This window comes from Leuciscus leuciscus (assembly GCF_965113295.1).
Source record: "Leuciscus leuciscus genome assembly, chromosome: 2".
Taxonomy (NCBI): domain Eukaryota; kingdom Metazoa; phylum Chordata; class Actinopteri; order Cypriniformes; family Leuciscidae; genus Leuciscus; species Leuciscus leuciscus.
The window spans coordinates 57,642,880-57,666,077 of NC_138726.1; the positions used below are offsets into that span (position 1 = coordinate 57,642,880).

A 23,198-nucleotide genomic window follows, 5' to 3' on the forward strand; every position below is an offset into this window, starting at 1 on the left:
GGCGGAGCTACGTCACCAACAGCAGAGTTTCACATCTCTCGTCTCACATCTTTTATTTGGATTTGTCATGTTCTGTGTGGTGGAAATGTATTAGCCGAGTTGAGTATTAGCATTAACACACGTGTTATGTGCTCGCACGTGCTTAACTGTGTAACTGCGCCATTTTAGGTCGGCGTTTTTCCTCTTTCTGTTTTTCAATTATACAAAATATGTAAAAGATGGTTACTTAAGTTTATAGTTTTTCTACATTTATGTGAATTGATGAGAAATGAGAACAGAGAAAGTGATTTATATTTTATTTCTTTAATGTATGTTTTATTTTGAGTTTTATCACTTTGCAAAAATGTATATTCAGCAGAGTTTCACATCTCTCGCTGCTGACTTTGAGCAACGTTGATGCGTTGATGTACATTAACCAGCTTTTGGTCGTGTTTGTCCCAGTTTTGTCTGTCCCAGGACCCAGTAAAGTGATCTCTTGAGTGACCATCTACCTGCTCTCAGTGTGATTCCATCCACACAAACACACACAGTCACACAAGTACCTCATAAAAGAAATAACAATAATTAAACCTGCAAGCAGCATTTATCGGGGTTCAAGCATTTAAGGCCTTTAAGCACACATGCATAAAAAGACATTAAGATTTATTTGGCAACCATTTAACCACTGACATCATAGATGGAAAAGACCATTTACAGCCAATACTGGCAATTTACCATAGGAAATGTATGTTTTTCAAAGCTTTTTGACAGTTATAGCGCCACCTATGGTACAACTAAATGAAATAATGGATAGAAAATCTAAATAAATTTAGTTTGATACAGGTGACTTTTTATTTTTTAAACAATACTGCTACGTAGGAGTATTGTTAGTTTTTAGCTCAGCTTTTGTACTGGTTTATAAATTATAGCTGGATAAACTGAAATGTTACAAATGTACTTATACTCTTGTAAGGACCACCCATTGGCCCAACGACGGAATCCAACGGCCTGGCGAAGGTTTAATGCGTGTATGTCTTTTCAGCGCTCCAGTGAAGTTCACTTAATTTATTGGAACTTAGTTTTAGTATTACTTTAGCTCCACGCTTAATCTGACGACAGTCACTCAGCGGATGAGTGAGCGCGCGCTGTTTGAGCTCTCTCCACTCTTCAGTCTTCAGAGAGTTCTCCTCTTCTCAGCGTCGCTGAACTGGTGCGTTTCCTCTGTGAAATTCAGGTGTGTGTATGTTTTTATTTATCTGTATAATCATTAATGTGCTTTAAATCATTTTATTTAATGCGAAAGAACATACAGAGACACAATGTTACTCACGAGTTAAACGAGTGTCGACTCGCGCCTGCCTTTTCCCGTGATTGTAACGCCTTGCATAAAAAAACACACGACTATATTCCTAAAGATAATGAATATCTAATTTGGATGATAAAATATCCTCAGAACTGTAAACTGTTTGTTTATTGGCAGGTTATGGAGTCAGTCGCGTCGCAGCATATTTCAGCTGTGAGTGACGCAGGACGGCGGTGTAAAGTTAGAGGTTCCCCCGCAGAGGCGAGTCCATCTCCGGCACTGAAACCAGCGCTGATCCGGTGGATATTGGATAACTGACCGGTTGATTACACTTGAATTACTTGAATGTTTAGGCCTAAATGTTTAATTTTTACTTCGAAAATGTTTGTTACATGAGTTTAAATGTAGGCAATATTGTATATGTGTTAAAAATAGTATAAAACTTGCTGTATTGCTGTAGGCTACTCATCGACAATAAAGGCCAATGTCATGTAGTTATACCGGTGGTTGTATGGAATATTTTTACAAAGGTTTAGAGGAAATAAAAAAAGTTAATATTACTGGCATATAAACACAGTTAATATTACTCATAAATATTTGTTTCTAAATGTCATTGCTTTTCAACTGCTCTTTCAAATCCTGTAGGAAAATTAACAGTCTTCATAAAGGTCAGTGATACTCTGACAGTAATCCTCGAACCGGGCGGCTTCTGCACTGTACAATTTAATACACTGCATACAAGTGAATCAGATGTTGGTCATCAAAACATGAAATCTGTATGAAACACATAAACCAATGACACAAAATGTGTATACATTTTATATGACTTTAATTTGACTAGCATATGATTCAATATAAGAACTTTCAATTATTTATATATGAATTTTATATATTTCTACTAATACCATACACATTTGCATACTTTTGTCATGTAAAACTCATATAAGTCTTTTAACAGTATTCATATATAACGCAAAAATCCCCTACAAGTTGTATGTGTGCTATTTACAACCGTTTTCAACATTGATAATAATAATAAGAAATGTTACCTGAGTTCCAAATCATAATATTAGAATGATTTCTGAAGGATCATGTGATATCTGATTCTGATCAATTTAAATTAGGCCTAATGTTTAAGTAATTAATATAGGCCTACCAGTTTATCCCTTAACTGATCTACATTATAGAAGAACTATAAATCAGGGGCCGTATTCACAAAGCATTTTATCTTACCACTAGGAGTACTCCTAAATCGCACTAAAAGATTTTAGCTAGGAGTTTCTCTTAAAAGTTATTCACAACGCCTTTCAGAGCTACTCTTAGTAAAGAAAAATGACAACTCCTAAACTAAGAGTGAGTCTTCGTTGCTATGGATGACGTCATTACTCATGCACGAGCTTGACTGAAGTGACCACCTTGATTGGTTGATGATTGTAACGCGGGAATGATTCCAAACACCTCCCCTACGATGATGAGTGACAGGTGACAGGTCTGAGAATGCGTGCGCTACACAAGTAGTGCGAAGGACGGAAGATGATGAATAACTGAATAAATAGCCTAAATGAATAAAGAGTAAGGCTAAACAAATAGCCTAGTAGCCTAATGAAACATATGGATTTATGCAATATCTTTGCAACATTATTGAATTAATCTGTCACTATATGCCTCTGCCTACGTTTGCAAAGAGAAGAACATTTTAATTTGATTCACAATGAAACGTTACAATTAGTTTACATGCAATGAGTAGCCTAGTTTTGGTTGTTGTTGGTGGTGTTATCGCATCCCTAGTTATGCCTACAATGCAAAATTGTTCCCTTGCGATTGGAAGCTCCTGTAGCCGCCGCGTACGCATTTCAAAACATCGCAACGTGAAATGCCACAAAAAGCGGTTTGTGAATAGGTCTTAGTGAGTTAGGAGTCCTCTCGACTTCTTTTAAGCTGTCCCAGGCTTAGGTGCTACTTTTAGGGCTAAAATGCTTCGTGAATTACTCTTAGTCAAAAAAATTAGGAGTCCTAAAGTTACGAGTGACACGCCCATTATTTTTAGGAGTTGCTCCTAAATTCGCCACCCAGCTAACAATTTTACGTTCTGGGAACGTTAGTTTTTGGTTCCCAGAACGTTCCCTATTGGCTAGCCAGGAAAGTTTTCTTTACGTTAATAGAACGTTCCCTATAGGTTAATAGAAGGTTCTCCTAACGTCTACACATCCTGATATGCCTGTACACAAATTATAGGTCTACAAACAACATAATCTACATTGTTTATTGTTCAAACACTTAAAATCCTATGAATATATTATTACAATAAATTGAATTTACAGAAACTATCATTAATAAGTAAATCAATCAGTTTGTATTAAATAAATAAATCAGCACACAATCCATGTTTTTGTTGATTCATTGTTTAATTATCAACCTAAAATAAGTCATCAAAAACAGCGTTAGCAAAATGTATTCAGGAACAGTAATTTACATTTAATATTTCAAACATGAAAATATTTCAATAAATAAAACTGCACAAACATTTTAATTAAAACTATCTTTTTGCAAACTGTAGCCTATAACTTAGAACAAAATTGAAAAAGTCTTCATTTATATACAATATACATGAATGTGCCAATCTTCACTCCGCTCAAAACATTTAAACTCCCAAAACCATCTGCAAATTTAACAAGAAAATAAAAAGACAACGCGTTACATGTACACACAATCCCATGCCAAAATTCAAGCCCTGTAATGGCATTAAAATTAATCCGGAGCAAATGAAAAGAGTGAGGTGGGATTGTGTGTCACAAGCTGTAGGAGATATGAGAGCACGAGCACTGCTGGTATCGTGTATTTATTCAGATATTTCAGCATCAATGTGTATAGAAAAATTTATATATTTGAAAACACTACATTGCATTTATTTATATTGCACTATTTATTATTTCAGACTACAAATCAAAAAAGGAATGTTTTAGGGTAAGGATACCCATTAAGCCTATGTACCCTTTAAGCCCACTTTCAACTCTGAAGTCAAATAAAAAACTGAGAAAATAATATTCAAGTCTAGTGAACTCTGACCTGCGAATTCGCTCTACATATAACGTATAAGTCTCACCTCCAATGAAGAATTTGAAAACCTGTAACTGCTGTGTTTATGAGAGAGAAAGAGAAAAAAAGTTTGAAACTACTATCAATTTTTTTTTTTTATCTGTGACTTTACACCTACAAATTCCACTGTCACAGGTGCTCAGTTTTGCTATAATAATGCCCTCACAGAACATGGTAATAATCAGCCATCCATGCAAAAGCAAAGGTCGGTGTAGTTTACAGGAACATCTGTCCAGGCCAACATCTGATGCCTTGATGCCTTCCGCTGGGATCCCAGAAAACCTGAAATAAAAATTATATATATTACAGTTCAAAATCTATCATACATACATCTCATCTGGTATCACAAATTATCATCCCAAGTTCACTTTAAGATATGCTCAATATTAGGGCTGCACAATATTGAAAAATTTAGAGTTTATTTAGAGATATCAGCCGTATGGTTTAGTGCATGCGCTAACGGCTCCAGGTTTGTATCTCGTAAATTACCCCACTAATAATGCCCAGAATGGTACCAAACTTCTACAGTAGTACAAATAGGTTCTGTACTCATTAAACCAGGCATTGGAAAGTTTGTAAGTAAAATCAGGAGTTTATTTAAATAACATTTGCCTGATGGCGAATGCTACTGCTGACGCAAATGTTGATGTCACTTTATGAGTACAGAACCCATTTGTACTTCTGTACTACTCATTTTCCCCGACATAGAGCAGATCGGCACACAACAAAAACTGCTGTTCGGATGTTCCCTTTTCTGATATTTTAGCATTCGTGACATTTTAATTAAAACAGAAATAAGAATTTTAGTGTAATAAGCGAAAATTAACAGTAAACCGAGATCACCTACCGCTGCAGATGTGTACAGAAGTGAAAAGCAGAAATGCTTAGACCTCTTTCCGGATCGACCGCTGGGAGATGTGTACAGAAGTGAAAAGCGGAAATGCTTAGACCTCTTTCCGGTTCGACCGCTGGGCGCTCCGCATAACCCCTATTGGGGGGATTTTGTAGAGGAGTGAACCTGCATAGAAAATTACAATAGATAACAAGCATAGATAAATACAATAGAAGAAAAATACAGTTGAAATAAGCAGTGCATTATGTTTTTCAGTTAAATCTGAAAACATCAGGTACAGAAATTGAATTATCAAAATGTAAAATAAGTCTTCACTGTAAAAATAAAATAACTATAAATTAATTAAATGTATCTTTGCTAAAGCTACAAATCATTTTCTCTTTTGATGTTTGATCACCATTGGCGACACAAACAGCTGCGGGTACGTTAGGCTACTGTCCCTTTAAGACGAATGTGCAGACCTAATATAAATGACACGCATCTGTTTTCTTTCTGTTTAAAATACACAAGACTGTTTACGAGGAAACTCGCCAAGATGGGCATTTTGACAAGATGGGCTAAACTCACCTTCTTCATCTACTGACTATGGATGGCATCAAGGTCTTGTCCTGAAGAATCACAGGGCCAAACAATAGGGATTATATCTCATCTGGTAACAAGAGCAAAGCCATAACTTTAAGAACTCTAATGATATATTTACCCCCTGATATTGCATTGGGGGTATCAATTCAAACATTTTTAAAGGCTAAGAGTATGAGCCACAGCTGCCCAAGATATCTGTGAAAAATAACTGCCTAAAGTTGTCGACCCCCTGAACCACATTCAGCATTTAAAAGTACAAAGAATTTCAGTATTGATCAATAAAAAAAAACATATAAATACCTTTGAGTTGGACAGTATGGTGTCAGTCTCATTGGCCAACATAATTCAAAACAGACCTAAAGAAATAAAATAAAATATACTAATGATCAGGATATCATGTTATCATAATAGTTAAATGAATTATTATTATAACTATGACCATTATAATATTGTATTAGTCGCCTATTATTTAGCTGATTATTTAGCCTACAGGCTTCTCAAGGACAATCTCACTGAAAAACCCTGGGGTTAATGATTTTAAAATGTGAGACTTATTTCAAAAGCATAAATCTTACAGACCCCAAACCTTTGAACAGCAGTGCACTGTATGTTTGAGGTGGTTTTGCTTACTAGTCATATGGTTCATAGCCATGGAGATTGTCTTGGACAGGGGGGGTGCAGCAGGCCATCACAGCATGATGATCTAGGAACATAACAAGCTATTTGTCACAGAGCCAACAATATTACATGGGATTGGTTTAATAAAAGGAACCAAGCTAGAACAGAGGTGAAATGCAGAAAAGATAAATATATAAAAATCTTAAGATAATATATTGTGAAATAAATGCATATGGAATTATTATCATGATTAAACAATAACTCACCCCTTGTTGTAGAGGATTTTTTTTTCTCTCTCGCTATTCTGAAATCACATTTTAGCAATATTGGTAAGTGACGTCACTGATTAAGTTAACAATACAGTGCATTCTTTTAGGTTAAATAAATTAGCTTACTTCCAATCACCCATTGACAAATTACCAGCAAAACTATAAAAAAACTGTTATCTACACTAAATATGTGTTTAAAAACCCAAACTTTCATAAATAAGACCTTAACTTAACGTAACTTAGGCCTAACGTTCTCTTCTGAAACCGGTTAGCTTAGATGCTAACGGACTTTTTCAAAGACACAAAACCATTTCTTTAAAGTAAATATTCAACAGAAGCGTGTCAATTACACGTAAGAAATGTGTCAGGGACGTTTGTGTGTATTATTTGTGAGATTTTGTTGACTAAACTTACCTGAAAGCAGTGAAACCAACAGCGACAGACGGGAGTTTTGTTGTTTGTCAGTTGTTGATGACGTTCCTGGTTTCCATCTGCTGAGGAGCGCACGTGCGCGCTCCAGTGTTTGATTCCGCGCATGCGCATTAAAACACTTCAAAGTCACGCAGCATTTAAATAAACATATAGAATTAAAATGTATAACATAATTTAAAATATCATTAATAAAAAGTTATTGCGAATAGATCTGAACGTTGTTGGTTATCTTATAACCTTAGGGGACCGTACTGACGACGTTGTCAGTTGGTAATCTGCCTGTTAAGTGATATTAAAATAATAACCTGCAGAGAACGTTCCCAGAACGTTCTCTTTAGGTTATAAAAATAAAACCTAATAATAATTAACTAAAAAAGACTGCCAACCAATGAGCAAAGTTATTGATTACTTAGGCATTATCTACTGCCTGATAATGGTCATGTAATTAAGCATTTGATAAATGGTGTTAAAGCACAAAACATTGCAAACCATTCAATTGGTTTAAGAAAAATAGAACCTAAAAATAACTTACAGGGAATGTTCTCTTTAGGTTATAAATTAAACCTAAAAATAACCTACAGGGAACGTTCTTGGAACGTTCCCTTAAAGTTATAAAACTTGGTTGGACGTCACCACGACAGACCGGTACATCGACCGCATTACTGCAGAAGCTGCACCGATCCGTCTGTCAATCTCCCGTTCCATCCTTCCCTCACTCGCGAACAAGACCCCAAGATACTTAAACTCCTCCACTTGAGGCAGGAACTGAACCAACCTGCGTGGGCAAACCACCCTTTTCCGACTGAGGACCATGGTCTCGGATTTGGAGGTTATAAAAAGTTATAAAAATAGAACTTAAAAATAACCTGCAGGGAACGTTCCCAGAACGTTCTCTTTAGGTTATAAAATTAAACCTAAAAATAACCTACAGGGAACGTTCTGGGAACGTTCTCTTAAAGTTATGCAGATAGAACCTAAAAATAACCTACAGGGAACGTTCCCAGAACGTTCTCTTTAGGTTATAAAATTAAACCTAAAAATAACCTACAGGGAACGTTCTGGGAACGTTCCCTTAATGTTATAAACATAGATCCTAAAAATAACCTACAGGGAACGTTCCCAGAACGTTCTTGTTTGGTTCCCAAAAAAATAACCAAATGGGAACCAAACGGGAACGTTAGGGGAACGTTCTGTGTTTGCTGGGCAGTTAGGAGCTACTTTTAGCCTTAAAATTCTTTGTGAATACGGCCCCAGGACTCAGAAGCTTATTAGTTGGGAGGTTGATGTTTTTTGCACATATTTTTTTCTCAACAGGAGCTGTAAGGAAAAACCAGTCTTCTACCAGTGCAGAAGATAGTGGAATAGGTTCTTGCGGCATCCGTTGATTTAACCTTTGACCCGTGACTGCGGCTGGAAGGAACGTTCAAGAGCCAAAGAGGCCTTAACTGAGGTAAATTTCAGATATAAGAAGAACAGCACAGTACAGAACAGCTGTCAGATTCTTTATTTAGTGCGACAATTACATAAATATTTAAAATCTTTCTTCTTGGTCTTTTTTTTTTCTTTTTCAGATGCCTCATGGGAATTAAACGGCACATATTAAGTGGTTTGTAATGCCATGGCTTTCCGACCTGTCCTGATTGGTTTTTGATGTGTTTACAGTTCATTCTATACAATTATTTTGGTAACACTTTACAATAAGGTTCATTGGTTAACATTAGTTAACTACCTTAGTTAACATGAACTAAGAATGAACTGCACTTCTTCAGCATTTATTAATCTTAGTTAATATTAATTTCAGCATTTACGAATACATTAAAATCAAGGGTGATTTGTTAATTCATTAGTTAATGCACTGTGAACTAACATGAACAAACAATGAACAGCTGGATTTTTATTAACTAACATTAACAAACATGAATAAATACTGTAACAAATGTTTGGCTTATTGTTAGTTCATGTTAGTTAATACATTAACAAATGAAACTTATTGTAAAGTGTTACCATTATTTTTTGTATGTTTTTTCTTTGCAGCTTTTCACTGCCTCTTTGATCAGTGCCACATTTTTTGGGATAAATAATACATTCATGAGGCTTATGTCACTACACAACATGAATACCCATTCAAAAACATTCTTTCAAATATACATTGAGAAAAGTTCTGAGATTGTTTAACTGTTTTAAAGGGAAAGTTCACTGAAAAATGAAAGTTTGCTCTTTATTCACCCTCAAGCCATCCAAGATGTAGGTGACTGTTTTTCAGTTAAACGGTAAAGAAGATTTTTAGCTGAAACTGTGGTCTTTGGTGATTCATATAATGCAATTCAATGGCTACTGTCACTTTGAGAGTAAAAAAACAAACATATTACATGCAAAACAAGACTGCCGTGACACAGGACTGTTTGCAGAGGCTGTGGATTACAGGTAATAATGTTGTAAATAATGTTCAGTTTCTTTGACAGACCAATTGTTTTGCTTAATACGACCTATATGAATCGTCAGGAGCCACAGGTATTAATTTTGTTTTGCCTGTAATGTTTTTTTGACTCTCAAACTGACTTAGCTATTGACTTGCATTATACGAATCATCAAGGACCACATTTTCAGCTAAAAATCTTCTTTACTGTTCAACTAAATTGTGTAGCTGTCAATGGAGGGAAAGAAATCTCAGATTTCATTAAAAAGATCTAAATTAATTTGTGTTCAGAAGATGAATGAAAGTCTTACGGGAACGACATGAAAGTGAGTAATTAATGACAGAATTTACATTTTTGTGTGAACTATCCCGTTAACGGCAAGTAGAGACTTAAGTGTTTTATATAAACTTTGAGTACTTGTGCAAAAATTATCAAAATAAAAAGAAAAGATGCACAGTGGCACTGTTTTGCATTGTTTTGTAAAATTGTTTTAATATGCTTAATAAATAAAAAAATGGATCAAAATATAAAGCCCTTGAATGCCTAAATCATTTTTCTTTGAATGCATGTTTACTGTGAAGTAGTGGCTGTGAGTTAGTGCTGACACTAGATTATCAGGTGGTATTTTAGTGTAAAAAAGTACAGTAATTCAACTTTTTATTGCCTAAGCATTTTGTGTTAAAAACAGAAAAAATATCAGTGACATAAGACCATAAGATATTAGATAATGTAAATGAGAAGATTAATGAAATTCTAGATATGTATACTACTTAGAGCGAGCGAGCGAGTGTGTTTGTGTACTGTCAACAAAATGAGCTGGCCCTGATCCGGCATGATTCTGGACCAGATCCAGAACAGAGCTGGACCAGATCTGGCCCACACACGGGCCAAATCGCCATAAAGGAATCCGGAGCTGGCCCAGTTCTGGTCCAGATGAGGAAAAAACGGATCCGTGCCAGTATTGGCCCGTTGTGCCAAAAGACACCGGCCCGAGTCCGTTGCGCGGATCTGGCCCAGAACTTACGAAGTGTCTGGGCCAGATGATTTTTGCTATCTGGGTAGCAAGAGCTATTGACACGCTAATGATGTGTCATTGTAGTTAACAGTTCAGTAACAGTTAGCCTCGCTCTCTACTTACCTTGATATTTATGGACAAATTTCGCGTGGATTTTTTTTTACCCTTTATTTCGTTTTGTCTTTTTGGTGACGGAGTTTTCCTCTACGAGTCGTCACATCAGCAAATGTAATATTTGTCAAATCCGTTAATGAAGTTTTGTAGACTCTTTGATCCATTTTAAACTTGCCCGGGTTTATGTTTTTCTGGTGGGTTGACGCTTGACAGGAACTCCGCTTCCACAACGATTACGTATTTCCGGTTATTGTGAAAAAGGTCTATAGTGTGAATCGCGGCAGCAGCCGTTGGTAGTCCAAGGCATTGTTGTTTGTCTTCACTTCCGGGGTTCTTACCACCGGAGCCTCACTTTTGATTTAAAAATGGTGGCTGCGTGAAATCAGCCTTTTTCACATGCAACCGGAAACTACGTCACGCCGGGTAAACGGATTTCCGCCAGAGCTGAAACTACGGTGTTTTCATATAGAGTGAACATGGAGCGTTATTTCACAACTTCTCTCTCGACACTGCCACAACTCAGATTTGAGGATGTTGGCAGAATTGTTGGACGGCACTCAACAGTTAAAGAAGCAAGGCTGAGCAAGGGCTATAAATTCTTCGTTGAGGAATTTATTCACAATTATCAAGGTAAGTTTACAACTATCTGGCGCTAGCACTTGCAACATTATGAATGCTAATTGCTAACCATTTTTATGTGTTCAGTCTCTAATGTTGTTGATCGCAAGGTGGTAGTGAGAGCTAGGTGTTATCGGTCTATGAGGAAAAATGAGGAACCCCACACACTTGAGGTTATATGTAATATGCCTGTTGGCTTATATGAGTTAGTCAGAGCCAGTGATGCGCGGGTCGATCCGAAATGAGCGGGTGCCTGCGGTCACCCGCGGTTACCCGCGGTTACGAGTCATCCAAAAATATTTTTAATGATATTCGGGTCGCGGTCGGTCGGGTCGTTTGAAATAAAGATGCCAATTAAACCTTTGTAATTTATATAGTACTAGACACAATTTTCTATGAAATACATAGGCCTACACTTTTTTGGCTGAATAACTGGCGAGATGACGCACAAGCTCAGTCTGCAGGTAGAGATGGAGGCGGCAAGAGAAAAGGTGAAGACTGGGGAGTGGAAGCTGTTGGAGTGTGGGAGACATTTGCCGAAATAATGAAAGATGATGACCAAAGTGCTGGCTTTGTCATGTGTACTTCTTGCGATGCTATTTACACATTTGATAGCCACAAAACTGGCACAACCAACCAGGCACGGCGCCAGGATTCCAGTTTTGGATAAGCCAGACCAATTGTGGGTGGGCCTAAAATAAAAAACGTTAAATAAAAAATAAAAAACCTTATCCAATCACTGCTTATAACCTAATAAAAAATATTGACTAATATAGCCTATGTTATATTATCTGTGCGTATACATAATATAGATTTTAATAGCTTGATGCTCTTTAAATATTTTGTTGCATTGTTAAAAGTTTAGGACAGACCTATCCGCGATCGCTCTCCATGGTTCTGATCAAAGAAGAGCGCTTTGGAATCTCCGTTATCATACCTGGGCTGCGTTTTCCGATAACATTAGCGCGCTACGAAGACTCTTAAGGTATAACTTAACTAAAGGTATAGGCCTACTACCACTAAAGGTATATCATTGCTAGGCGTCTTCAGGGCTATCATCCACTCGCGAGGCAGAGGCGCTGGCGCCCTCCTAGCAACGGCGCTGTTTTTGGTAAAACATGATTTTGACGACTTCATTAAGTTTTGTTTTATAGAAAACTCTTTTAAAAAGACTTTCGTTTTGTATAAATCGTATCTTAATTTTGATCAATGTTTTATCAATCAATCGCCTGTATTTAATGAATAAGAAGCAAATATATAGCAGGCAATGTAATAAGGCGCATGCAGGCACGATCACTTGCATTGCACGTGAACTGGAGGGCGCCGAAACTCAGCTTGTGCCTCACATATTTGAGAAATATAGGCTATATATTACAGAAAGCTTGAAATGTCTACTTTTAAACTAAAATATTCAAACCAAAATAAATAGGCTACTCTCTGATTATGTAATCCAAATGAAATGTGCATTTCTCTCTGGCGTTCATGGCGAGTCCGAATTGTCAACTTCATCTTTGCAGCGACACAGAAAACACCAGTTTATTACTAAACAATTAAATGTCTCCTTGCTAATTTAGACACATTCATAATCATTACTTTAACTGGTTCTTTGTGGCAAGCTTTATGTGTGCGGTCATAACGCTTATTATCCTGTAGACTATAGCCTATTTAAGTAATTAAATTAATATAAAGGGGCGAGTTGTCCACGAATGGCTTAAATCAACAACTACTAGTCGACTAGAAAAAAAATGAGTCGGAGGCAGCCCTTATTCCACATTTTTTCGAACCAGCAGCAGGCCATTCTGGGTTGAGCGAGCGACCCTCGGAATGAGCGAGCGGAGCGGAATATTCAGAAATGCGCTCTCCGCTCACGAGCTCTGATCGGACAAACCTCACTGTCTGCTGAACTTGCGCAGAAACATCAAAATAGACATAGCCAGCTTTTTAAAACTAAAATTTAGACTATTTTAGTACAAATTATGAGCTTATTGACTTTATAAATAAACTTTGATAAATTAGAATATATATTTTAAAAAAAATCCAATGACGCTACGATGAGCATTTACTACTTTTAAAAAATGCGGGTCAGGAAGCGGGTCGGGTACAATATTTAATTTTTAATTTTTTGCGGTCCGAGTTGCGGGCGGGTTAGTTGAAAACGTCGGTCGGGTGCGGGTTGTTTATACATTGACCCGCGCATCACTGGTCAGAGCGTTCTGATATCAAGTTACTGCGGTTGCAGATTTTTTATTTCCCTTTATTTTAGTTTCACCTGTCTTAAGGTTTTCTTTGTTGGTTTTTACTAGTTATGTCTCTTTCATTGCTTCTGCGGTTGCAGACTACAGCTGTATTTCTTGCTTTTGCTGCTGTTTGCAGCTTTCAATTAACAGCACTTAAAGGGATAGTTCACTTCAAAATGAAAATTCTGTCATCATTTACTCTCCCTCAAGTTGTTTCAAACCTGTATGAATTTCTTTCTTCTGCTGAACACAAAGGAAGATATTTTAAAGAATGTCAGTAACCAAATAGTTTACTGGTCCCATTGACTTCCATAGTATTGTTTCTTTCCTACAATGGAAGTCAATGGGATTTAAGACATAATTGAAATGTGATGATATTAAGACAGGAGCCTTAGTGGGTGTTGACAAATATGGCAACAAATACTATGAGGACAACATAAACTTTTATTAATTTACATTTTGAAGTGAACTATCCCTTTAATGTAGCTCACAGCATAAAATTAAAATTCATTAGCTAAACTATTTGTCTTCTCAAACAGGTGTCATTGGAGGCAGAAGAGGTTGTTTGTATTTCTGCCTATATGTGCAGCTGGTAAAGGGTTGTGCAACCATCTGACAGCACTTGTGTATCAGACGGCCCACTATGTGCAGCTGAATTTACAGTCTGTCCCACCACCACTGGCCTGCACGAGTGAGCCACAGAGATGGCATCGTCCAAGAACACAGGCATGTATTTTTTTCTTTTCTGCAATTTGTGAGAACACTATAGCATCAACTCAAACAAACAAGTAAGTACTGTATGTAAAACGATGTAAAAAAAGTATATTTAATTGGCTACTCGATCAAAAGAGTTAACACACAACTACAAGCCAAGTATACTTTGAATAATTAAACTTTTAAGTATATCTCGATCAAAAGATTGAGTACAAGTACTGGCCAAATATACTTGGACTTTTCTTTCAGTGTAAGTCATGTACACTTAAGTGTAATTAAGTTTATTTCTGAGAAGTACATAAAGTATATTTCTGAGAAGTATATAAATAGTAGACTGAAAGAATACTTTCTTATTTTTAGTTTAAAAGAAGTATACTAATAGCACACTTGAATAAACTTCTTTTTCGTAAGGGTATGTTTACAGTGCTGTACCCTGCATCTCACAAACTTGTCCTTTGTCTCTGTGATACTGTAATTCTTGTTCTTTGTTGATATGAACCTCCAACCAGTCAAAATCTATTGAGCAGTCAGTGCTGTTACAGTTTTTTCTCGATTGTTTAGACACATTTTCTGAAAGCATGCCTCATATTCTCAGAACTCTACACACAAATCAAAACACACACACACACACACAATGGGCAAAACCCCTCAATTCTCCTGCAAAATGAAACTTTACATTCAAAACAATGTTATTTCTTCTCAAAATGGTATTTTGTTTTCAAATGACACACAAACCATCATTTGAATAGACATTTATAAGAACCAGTTGAACACTGATGTGCTCAATGTAAAACACTATGATGAATGGAAAACACTTCTTCTCCATTCATCATAATGACTTAGGCCTTTTTTTGGTTCAGTGTTACACTTACTACAGACAGTACATACATAAGTGTGTTGTAAAATATTTGAGAATATTGTTTTTACTCAGAACACACAAATACACGGTAACAAATATATTCTATTTTTCCCACAAAAACAATGTAAACAATGTACATCCCAACCAACACAAAGTTGTACATACAGTGGTCTACATACACAACAACAGAAGAATTGACTGTATACAGTCACAGTAAAAAAAAAAAAAAAAAAAAAAAAAAATGTTGCCATCCATTGCACCATTGAAGAGCTGACCTGTTGCCCTTTTATGCTAAAGCTCTGATTGCTCATTGTAAAACTGTGTGACGGGTGTTTGCCCATGTGATGAGTCAGCGTGCACATTTGAATGGCAGTGTGTTCCTTGTGAAAACAAGAGATTTTCTGCATGAAAATTGTGCCAAAAGCAGAGAATTGTATGTAGTGTTTTGAAAAAGAGTGTGTTTTAGAGCTGCAATTTGAGTGTAAAGCAGGAATTGTGCTTGTAGTTTAGCAGAATTGGTTCAGGGGGTTGGTGAATGAGTTACATGTGGTCATTGTGTCTCAAGTACCAGTATTTGTGTGTAAACAATTGCAGGGTTGCCAACTCTCACGCATCTCGCGTGACAGTCACGCATTCAGCCTCAATCTCACGCTCTCACGCTCAACAAAGAAATCTCACGCAAAAATAGACATTCTTCTGTGCTCTATTTTTTTTTCACTCATGTGCACTAAATTTCAGAATTACTATAAACAATTCAGGCTCTTAACTACTGGATGGACCACTAGTTATGGCGCAAATTAGTTAAAAATCTCCCAGAACCTAGAGCGAGCACGCATGCGAGACTGTAGTCCAAACCAACCGATAGCGCGCGCACGCACGGCAGAGAGGGAAAGTCTTACAACTGCGCATTTTATCAGTTGCGGTGCCTTCATCTATAGTCTACACTGCAGCACGACGTATATTCACATCAAATGTTAACGCAGAGGAACGGGACACTGCAGTTCACAAAAGTTCATTATTTGCATGTGCTTTAAAGCCTTGCCGGTTAAACATGTCATTCGCTGCTGATGCGCTGTTCAAATATGCGCTTTAGTGAGCGCGTACACTCGACGCGCACATGCACTAAAAGCCTGTTACTGGACTAAGTTATCTTGTGAGTCTAATATTGCGCTAATACTGTCAAATACAGACAATGTTTACATAAACAAAGTTGGTTATGTCTAAAGTGAAAGCAAACAGAGAAAATTAATTAAAATCTGCTTGTCATATGCGTGTATATTAGGCGCGTCGCGTGCAGTTCTTACAGAGACAGTAGCCCTAATAATAAACATGCTGCCGCTTGTTCTTAAAGAGATAGTTCACCCAAAACCAAACAGTTGCTGGTCCCCATTGACATACATAGTAGGAAAAAAATATACTATGGAAGTCACAGGGGTACATCAACTGTTTGGTTACTGACATTCTTTCAAATAACGTTTATTTTCAACAGAAGAAAGAAACTTATTCAGGTTTAAAACAACTTAAGAGAGTAAATTATGACTTTTTGGGGGGAGAACTATGCCGTTAATGTTAATAAAACAACAAAACACACAGAGGAAATCATTCACTGCTCTTGACTGAGAACTTTAAGTCTTTTGTGTTTTATTTTCATATTTGTCCATTTAATTACTTTCTTCAATTCTACTGTTAAATACACCTATAGCTGAAAAAATAAAGCACTGTTTATTTCATTTGTATATTAAGTTGTGTATGTGTAATATGTATCTCTGTTCTTAATTTTTAATAACAAAGAAAATAGTGACAAAGATTTTAGCTTCGCCACTTTGACCTAAATGTCTGCCATTCTTTTTTATTTTATATTTTGTTACCTATATTTTGTTATAAGGCTTTGTTTTTAAAATAGGGACATTAGTTTGGCTGTAATGCTCAGTCACATGCAAAATAGTAAAACCAACATGAAAAAGAATCATGATAAAATCGTGATTTTTTCTGAAAAACAAAACAAAAATTGTGATATTATTGCCATATCGCCCACCCCAGGTGTAAAAAAGTGCCTAGATGTGCTTAGATGCTAAAAATGTGTTATTATTGATCATTATATCACACTACAATTAAACATAATGAAACATTCATTTGAATTGAAATTGTTTTATTAGCTTAGCTAATATTATTTATTAGCTTTTTCTAGAGATTGCAGTCATGCATGACATGGTGAAAAATGACTTGAAATAATACTGAAAATAGGTTAAGATGAATGTTAAAGGTGTGCCCCCTAAAAGCACAAGTGGCCCCTGCCTGCCCCATCCCCCCCCCCCCCCCCCCCCCCCCCCCCCCCCCCCCCCAGTTAGCCCCCCCCGTCGGAGAAGTCTCACTCCGAGCTAAACTGAAAAGTTGGCAACCCTGCAATTGAGAAAAACTGTAACAGATGGAAAGCACAATGTTCAGGGCCATACAATGTACTGTATTCATTGTAGAGTATACAGCCTACAATGCCCTGTACTACAGTACTCAATACTAAAAGGGACAAAAATCAAAGGAGTAAACGTGATCAGTGTGCTTCTTCTTGTCTTTGGGCATCATTTGAAACAGGTTAAATCAGTTTTGAGTGGTTGTGTTCAATCAATGACATGTGTTCTCTATTTGTATTTGATTGTTGCCACTTGTGTTAACCAGTGTGGATGACGTGTGCATTACAGTGCAGAATGTGTTTTGAGAATGAGAATGTGTTTAGAGTTTTGCTGAGTGAGATCTGCAAATTGTGTTTTACCATGTGAAATGGTTTAAGGTATTGACAACAGACTGCACAATTAGCTAAATGAGTTCAGGCAACTGAGAACTTTGTTCAGCCAATGGGTTTTAGTGTTTTAGCAATTGAGAAAAACTGTAAATTGTGTTAAACGGAAATGTGAGAAACTAGAGTTAACATTTGTGACAATTACTGTAAAACTCAGAGAATACATCCATGGTTATTGTATATTTACAGTAAAATAAATAAATAAATAAATAAATAAATAATTTTTTTTCACAGCAGCATTGATGCATCGAATAGATACAGAGATCAAAAAAGCATGATTTAGTCATATTACAGTTTTTAAAAGGATGAAAAACAAATTAAAGCAAAGATAAAGCTATAAATAAAGTCTGGACAAGCTCTCTCTCTCTCTCTCTCTCTCTCTCTCTCTCTCTCTCTCTCTCTCTCTCTCTCTCACACACTCTCACTCTCTCTCTTTCACACACACACACACACACACACACACACACACACACACACACACACACACACACACACACACACACACACACACACACACACACACACACACACACACACACACACACACGCACACCCTCTCTTGTTAAACTTCCAGGTTCAGCTGCTGTTATTTGCAGACTGTGGTTACTGTGTTCAGTTTCTCTTTCATTGTGTCACATGTTTTGCAGGAATCAGATCTTGGGTGCGTTTAAATAAAGAGGCAAAGACTGATGAAATGGATCAGTGTGTGTTTGATTAAAGCCGCTGCGGCAGGAGAGCTGAAACTGGCGAAACCACAGAGTCATGACAAACAACACAAAGTGTGAACACCATAAAATAACAATAACAAAACCCCAATGCCAATGCATACCTAGCCCTCCTCAAATCACTTTTTAATACTGAGAAAACAGTTTGGTTCTCTTCCTACTGTAAATAAGGGATAGTTTCAGAAACAACATAAAAAAAAAAAATAAAAAAAAAATATATATATATATATATAAAGGATGCTGTTTGGAGTGAAAAAAATAATATTCAAAAGTAATGGAAACACTGATCCATCAATCTCTGCACCTGGTTATTGTACTTTAATCACGAACTGTATATCTCTGAGCCTCAGAGGAACAGCTTTACACCACATTAGGCTTTCAGACACAAACCTACAGCCTTAAAGGAGAACTCCAGTCAATTTTAACATTGAGCTCATTTTTTTGTAAATTTGGAGTGCTGTCAATACGGAGAACAACGACAAAAATCGGTGTTGCCTACACCGTGTTATCCTCTTTTTAAAATTGGCACCTGTTGACTTAAATGGGGCAAGTTTTAAAACTGCTTTTAGCCTCTTAACATCCTTGATGTGTCATTACAAGTGCACAGGTCATGTGAGTGATTCCTTCAGAGTGAACACGGTGAATCTGACTGCAGCAGATGTGAAAAATATGAATAAAAAGTGATGTTAATTCCACCAGCGTACATACCTGTATTTACTTCCTGTTTTCGGTCGAAGTCCACAGTAGTCGATTGTCGAGTTCACGCGCGTGATCATAGGTAACTAAGCAACAGTGGAGAACTCGACAATCGACTACTGTGGACTTCGACCAAAAACGGGAAGTAAATACAGGTATGAGCGCTGGCTGAATTTACATCACTTTTATTCATATCTTTCACATCTACTGCAGTCAGATTCACCGTGTTCACTCTGAAGGAATCACTCACATGGCTGGTGCACTAATTAAAGAAGCTAATCAAGCTCTTCAGACTCACTTCCAGGCTGGTGTGATGGAGATAAACTCTGCAGGAGGATTGAACAGTAATGACCTGACATGTTGGATGACTCTCTGTCCAGCAGATGGCGCTCGTTTAACATGTGAATTTACAGTCGGATGCAAAAACTCTATTTTATTTTAATATGCAGGTTTCCAGCAATTGAACCCCTGTCAGAATCATGGCTGCAGGAATATAACTTCAAATGAACACTGAAGAAGAATTATGAATGGCATGATGGTGTTCTTCCCTAAATCTTGACCAATGAAATGCAATTAAAGAGATTTGTACTCAATCCTAATGTATAAATGAATAGATATGAGTTAAGTACTATGATATAAGTTTCTTTGTTTCTGGTTGTGGTTTAAACTTAAAGGCGTGTCTTCAGATGTTTCCTGAAAGTTGTGATGTTCTCATCAGATCAGGTTCCTGTCATTGTGTTACTACTCTCAAGACCGTGATAACAGGTCGTGTTTGTTCGTTAGAAATGTATTGAGTCTTTCTTTAAAAAAAATTCTGAAAGTTTTGGCTGACTTATTTAAGAAGAAAGCAAAAGCTTGGTGTGAACATCCATCAACATCCTCTCCACTTTCTGGCTTGACTTTTTTTGAAGAAACAAAGAAAGGAAGGTAAAACTATGTAAGTACTTTGCATTTTACACCCTTTACAGAAAGTCACAGTGAATTGTGAAGTGTTACCAGGACTGATTATAGTGTCCAGACATCTGTGGATATTTTTATAATGCTGGAATATGATGCACTTTAGATCCTGCTAACTTTAATCTCAAGTCTTCCACAGGCTATGTACTAGCAGGAAAAACTCATTTTACCATTTTAACTTTCAGTTATCGGAGGTCCTTTTATATATACTCTATACACACACACACAGCGGTGGCCACATGATGTCTGGAGGGGATATTTGTTTTTAATGACCCTACAAGTGTGATTAAACCATCAAAATATGAGGAAAATAAACACTAAACTTGGTTATGTTATTTATCTGACAAAAAAATATTTGGCAAAAAAGGGGCAAAGATACAAATTGTTATTTTACTATGCAAATAAAAAATGCATAGAAAAATTAAAAGCTTACTGGAAAAAAGCATACATTGACTAAACCATAATCAGTTATTAATATTTCATTATTTTTGCATTCATAATTGCTTAGCATTACAGCCTGAGCAGAAATTATGTACTCATAATATCCATCTCCAAGCACAACTACGCTATATTTTTAACAAATGCTTACAAATATTTTAATAAAGAGTGAAGATGTCAGTTTTCCTAGACCGGACATCACTTTTGAAAAGAAATCATACAGTCATTGAAACAAATTTGGTGGTTGGAGAAGCATCACAAATAATTAATGTCAAGAACAACTCTAATATCATGTACCTGTATACAGAGGCTGACATCACAAGCGGACAAGGATCATGGGATGTACCTGTAAGTTAAAATTGTTGCACAATGTCACATTATAGTCTAAAATCTGTTTACAATGGCAGAGAGACGAGCTACTGAATGCTCAAGGAACAGAAGAAAAATCCATTTTTTTTTTTCATATAAAGAAGTTTAAAAAACAGCCTAGACTCTCATTAAAATGTTTATTTTTCCAACAGCCAGTGTGTCAGTGCCAGAAAGAAAGATTGTCCTTCTTGGGAAAACAGGAGATAATAAAAGCAGCGCCGGGAACACAATTCTTGGAGAAAATGTATTCACCACTAAAGCTTCAGCTTCAAATGCAGGAGTTGAATGTCAAAAAGCAGAGAGGAAGGTTCATGGAAGAAAGATAACAGTTATTGACACACCTGGACAATTTGATACAGATTGTGAAGATGAATCGCTGAAATCTGAGACCATCAAATGTCTGGTTGAGTGCGCTCCAGCCATCGATGCCTTTATCATTGTCCTGAAGGTCGGAAGATACACAGGACATGAAAATGAGGTGATACAAAAACTCCTGAACACATTCAGTGAGGACCACGTCCTGAAACACACAGTGATCTTATTCACTCATGGCGAGCAACTAGAAGGCAAGACCATTGAAGAATTTATAGAGGACTGTTCAGAACTAAAGAAGCTCGTCGATAAATGTGGAGGACGCTGTCACGTCATCGACAGCAAATACTGGAATAAACGTAAACGAGGGTACAAGAGCAACAGAGTTCAGGTGAAAAATCTTCTGAAGACCATCGACGAGATGGTGAAAGAGAACGGCAGCTACACCAATGAGGTGCTTCAAAAGCTGGAGGAAAAAATTCAAAAAGAGAAGGAGAATATAACTGATGACAATTTGCATGCAGAAGAAAAACAAGAAAAAGCAAAAAAAAAAGTTCATTACACTTTTCTGGAGAAGTGTGCAGGAGTAACAGCAGGGGCCATGGTTGGTGCTCTTTTCGGAATGGCTATTGCTGTAGCTTCAGTTATGTCTTTTTTAAAATTATATGAAACGCTAACAACAGCGTTTATAGCAGCAGGTGTAGGGGCAGTGGGAGGAGCAGCAGTTGTTGGTGCAGGTACGATGGCTACAGGTGTGCTTGTAGCTGGAGGTTTGATAGGAGCTGTGGGAGGCATTGTTTCTGCATGGAATACAGTAGCTGAAGTTGAATCTGTGTGTGATGAATCAGATAAAGATAAATCTGTGTGTGATGTTATAACAAAGGTAGCAGTGGGTACCTGGGAGAATGGCTTATTTATGGTTAAGAAGGCAGAAGAAATGTGTGGTATTAATAGCAAAATGGCAAACTTACATTGAATAAAAAGACATTTTTGAATATAATGTGTTTACGTCATACTCTTCAATCTTTTTATTCCCAATGACAACATGGTAAAATGAACCTTAACTACTGGCAAACTCTGTTTCTCACACGTCATGTGACCAAATGTCATGACAGCTTGAACTTTCTTCAGACGATCTTCTTTTGTGTTATAGAGTTTGGATCAACATGAGGGTAAATGATGACCGAATTTACATATATATATATATGTGTGTGTGTGTTCCTTTTGTTGTTGTGTTCATGGTCTTTGTAGTTCTTTTGTTCTTGCTAATTGGTCTCAGGTGTCTCTTGTTATCTGATTAGTTATGCCCTCCATGGTTCATTGCTATGGTGAAGCTCTACACTCTGGCCGTTTCTCAATATGCGTTCTTGTCTGTACTTGTGTTCTTGTGAACTTGTGAAACGTCATCATTCGCTGCCCAAGTACTGTCCCAATACACAAGTTTGCATTTTGGCAAGAACGGTTAAAAATTCCGGAAGTGTTCTTGACACGCCCATTTTACCGAGGATGCATAGGTTGGTAACTTGTGTGAACTTGACGGCAGAAATATCCCAGCATTCATTTCGGCATTCGAGGAAGGAGTTATGTTTGGGTTATTTAAACCCGTTATTTAACCCGTTTAAACCGTTATTTAAATTGCGTTATGTTTGGGTACTGCAAACGGCGTCTGTGCGGGGGTATTATTGCGCAAAACCAGCAAGAACACATCGTCTCAAACTGTCAGCAGTGTTCTGTGTGCTCGTCACCTTGTGAGTTAATTCTTCCAAGAACAACTAGCAAGAGCGTTCTCCCCAAGAACACA

At 36.9% G+C, this 23,198-nt stretch overlaps 1 protein-coding gene and 2 long non-coding RNA genes across 7 annotated transcripts; 2 read left to right on the top strand and 1 right to left on the bottom strand.

Moving 5' to 3' along the window:
* The first annotated feature begins 565 nt into the window (after positions 1–565).
* Positions 566–10,008, top strand: LOC309493351. Of its 2 annotated transcripts, XR_014203856.1 has the most exons (4): positions 566–1,213; positions 1,460–1,603; positions 8,447–8,582; positions 8,704–10,008. It is a non-coding gene; the product is annotated as an uncharacterized lncRNA (long non-coding RNA). The 2 variants fall into 2 exon arrangements; XR_014203857.1 differs by lacking the exons at positions 8,447–8,582; positions 8,704–10,008 and having other exon boundaries at positions 1,460–1,776.
* LOC309493340 lies at positions 3,665–7,713 on the bottom strand. 2 transcript variants are annotated; one of them, XR_014203842.1, is made up of 9 exons: positions 7,697–7,713; positions 7,115–7,486; positions 6,698–6,735; positions 6,444–6,516; positions 6,114–6,169; positions 5,799–5,880; positions 5,329–5,396; positions 5,226–5,268; positions 3,665–4,660 (listed from the first exon to the last, which is right to left on the bottom strand). It is a non-coding gene; the product is annotated as an uncharacterized lncRNA (long non-coding RNA). The 2 variants fall into 2 exon arrangements; XR_014203843.1 differs by having other exon boundaries at positions 6,698–7,486.
* Positions 10,009–20,038: 10,030 nt separating the features above from the next.
* On the top strand, positions 20,039–22,714 carry LOC309493241 (GTPase IMAP family member 7-like). 3 transcript variants are annotated; one of them, XM_082162398.1, is made up of 3 exons: positions 20,039–20,262; positions 21,026–21,064; positions 21,238–22,714. In XM_082162398.1, the coding sequence occupies exons 2-3, from the start codon at positions 21,052–21,054 to the stop codon at positions 22,371–22,373; spliced, it is 1,149 nt and encodes a 382-aa protein (XP_082018524.1). In that variant the 5' UTR covers positions 20,039–20,262; positions 21,026–21,051; the 3' UTR covers positions 22,374–22,714. The 3 variants fall into 3 exon arrangements, with proteins under 3 accessions (XP_082018524.1, XP_082018523.1, XP_082018522.1); XM_082162397.1 differs by having other exon boundaries at positions 20,039–20,258; positions 21,024–21,064; positions 21,238–22,713; XM_082162396.1 differs by having other exon boundaries at positions 20,039–20,248; positions 21,024–21,064; positions 21,238–22,713.
* The last annotated feature ends 484 nt before the right edge of the window (positions 22,715–23,198 follow it).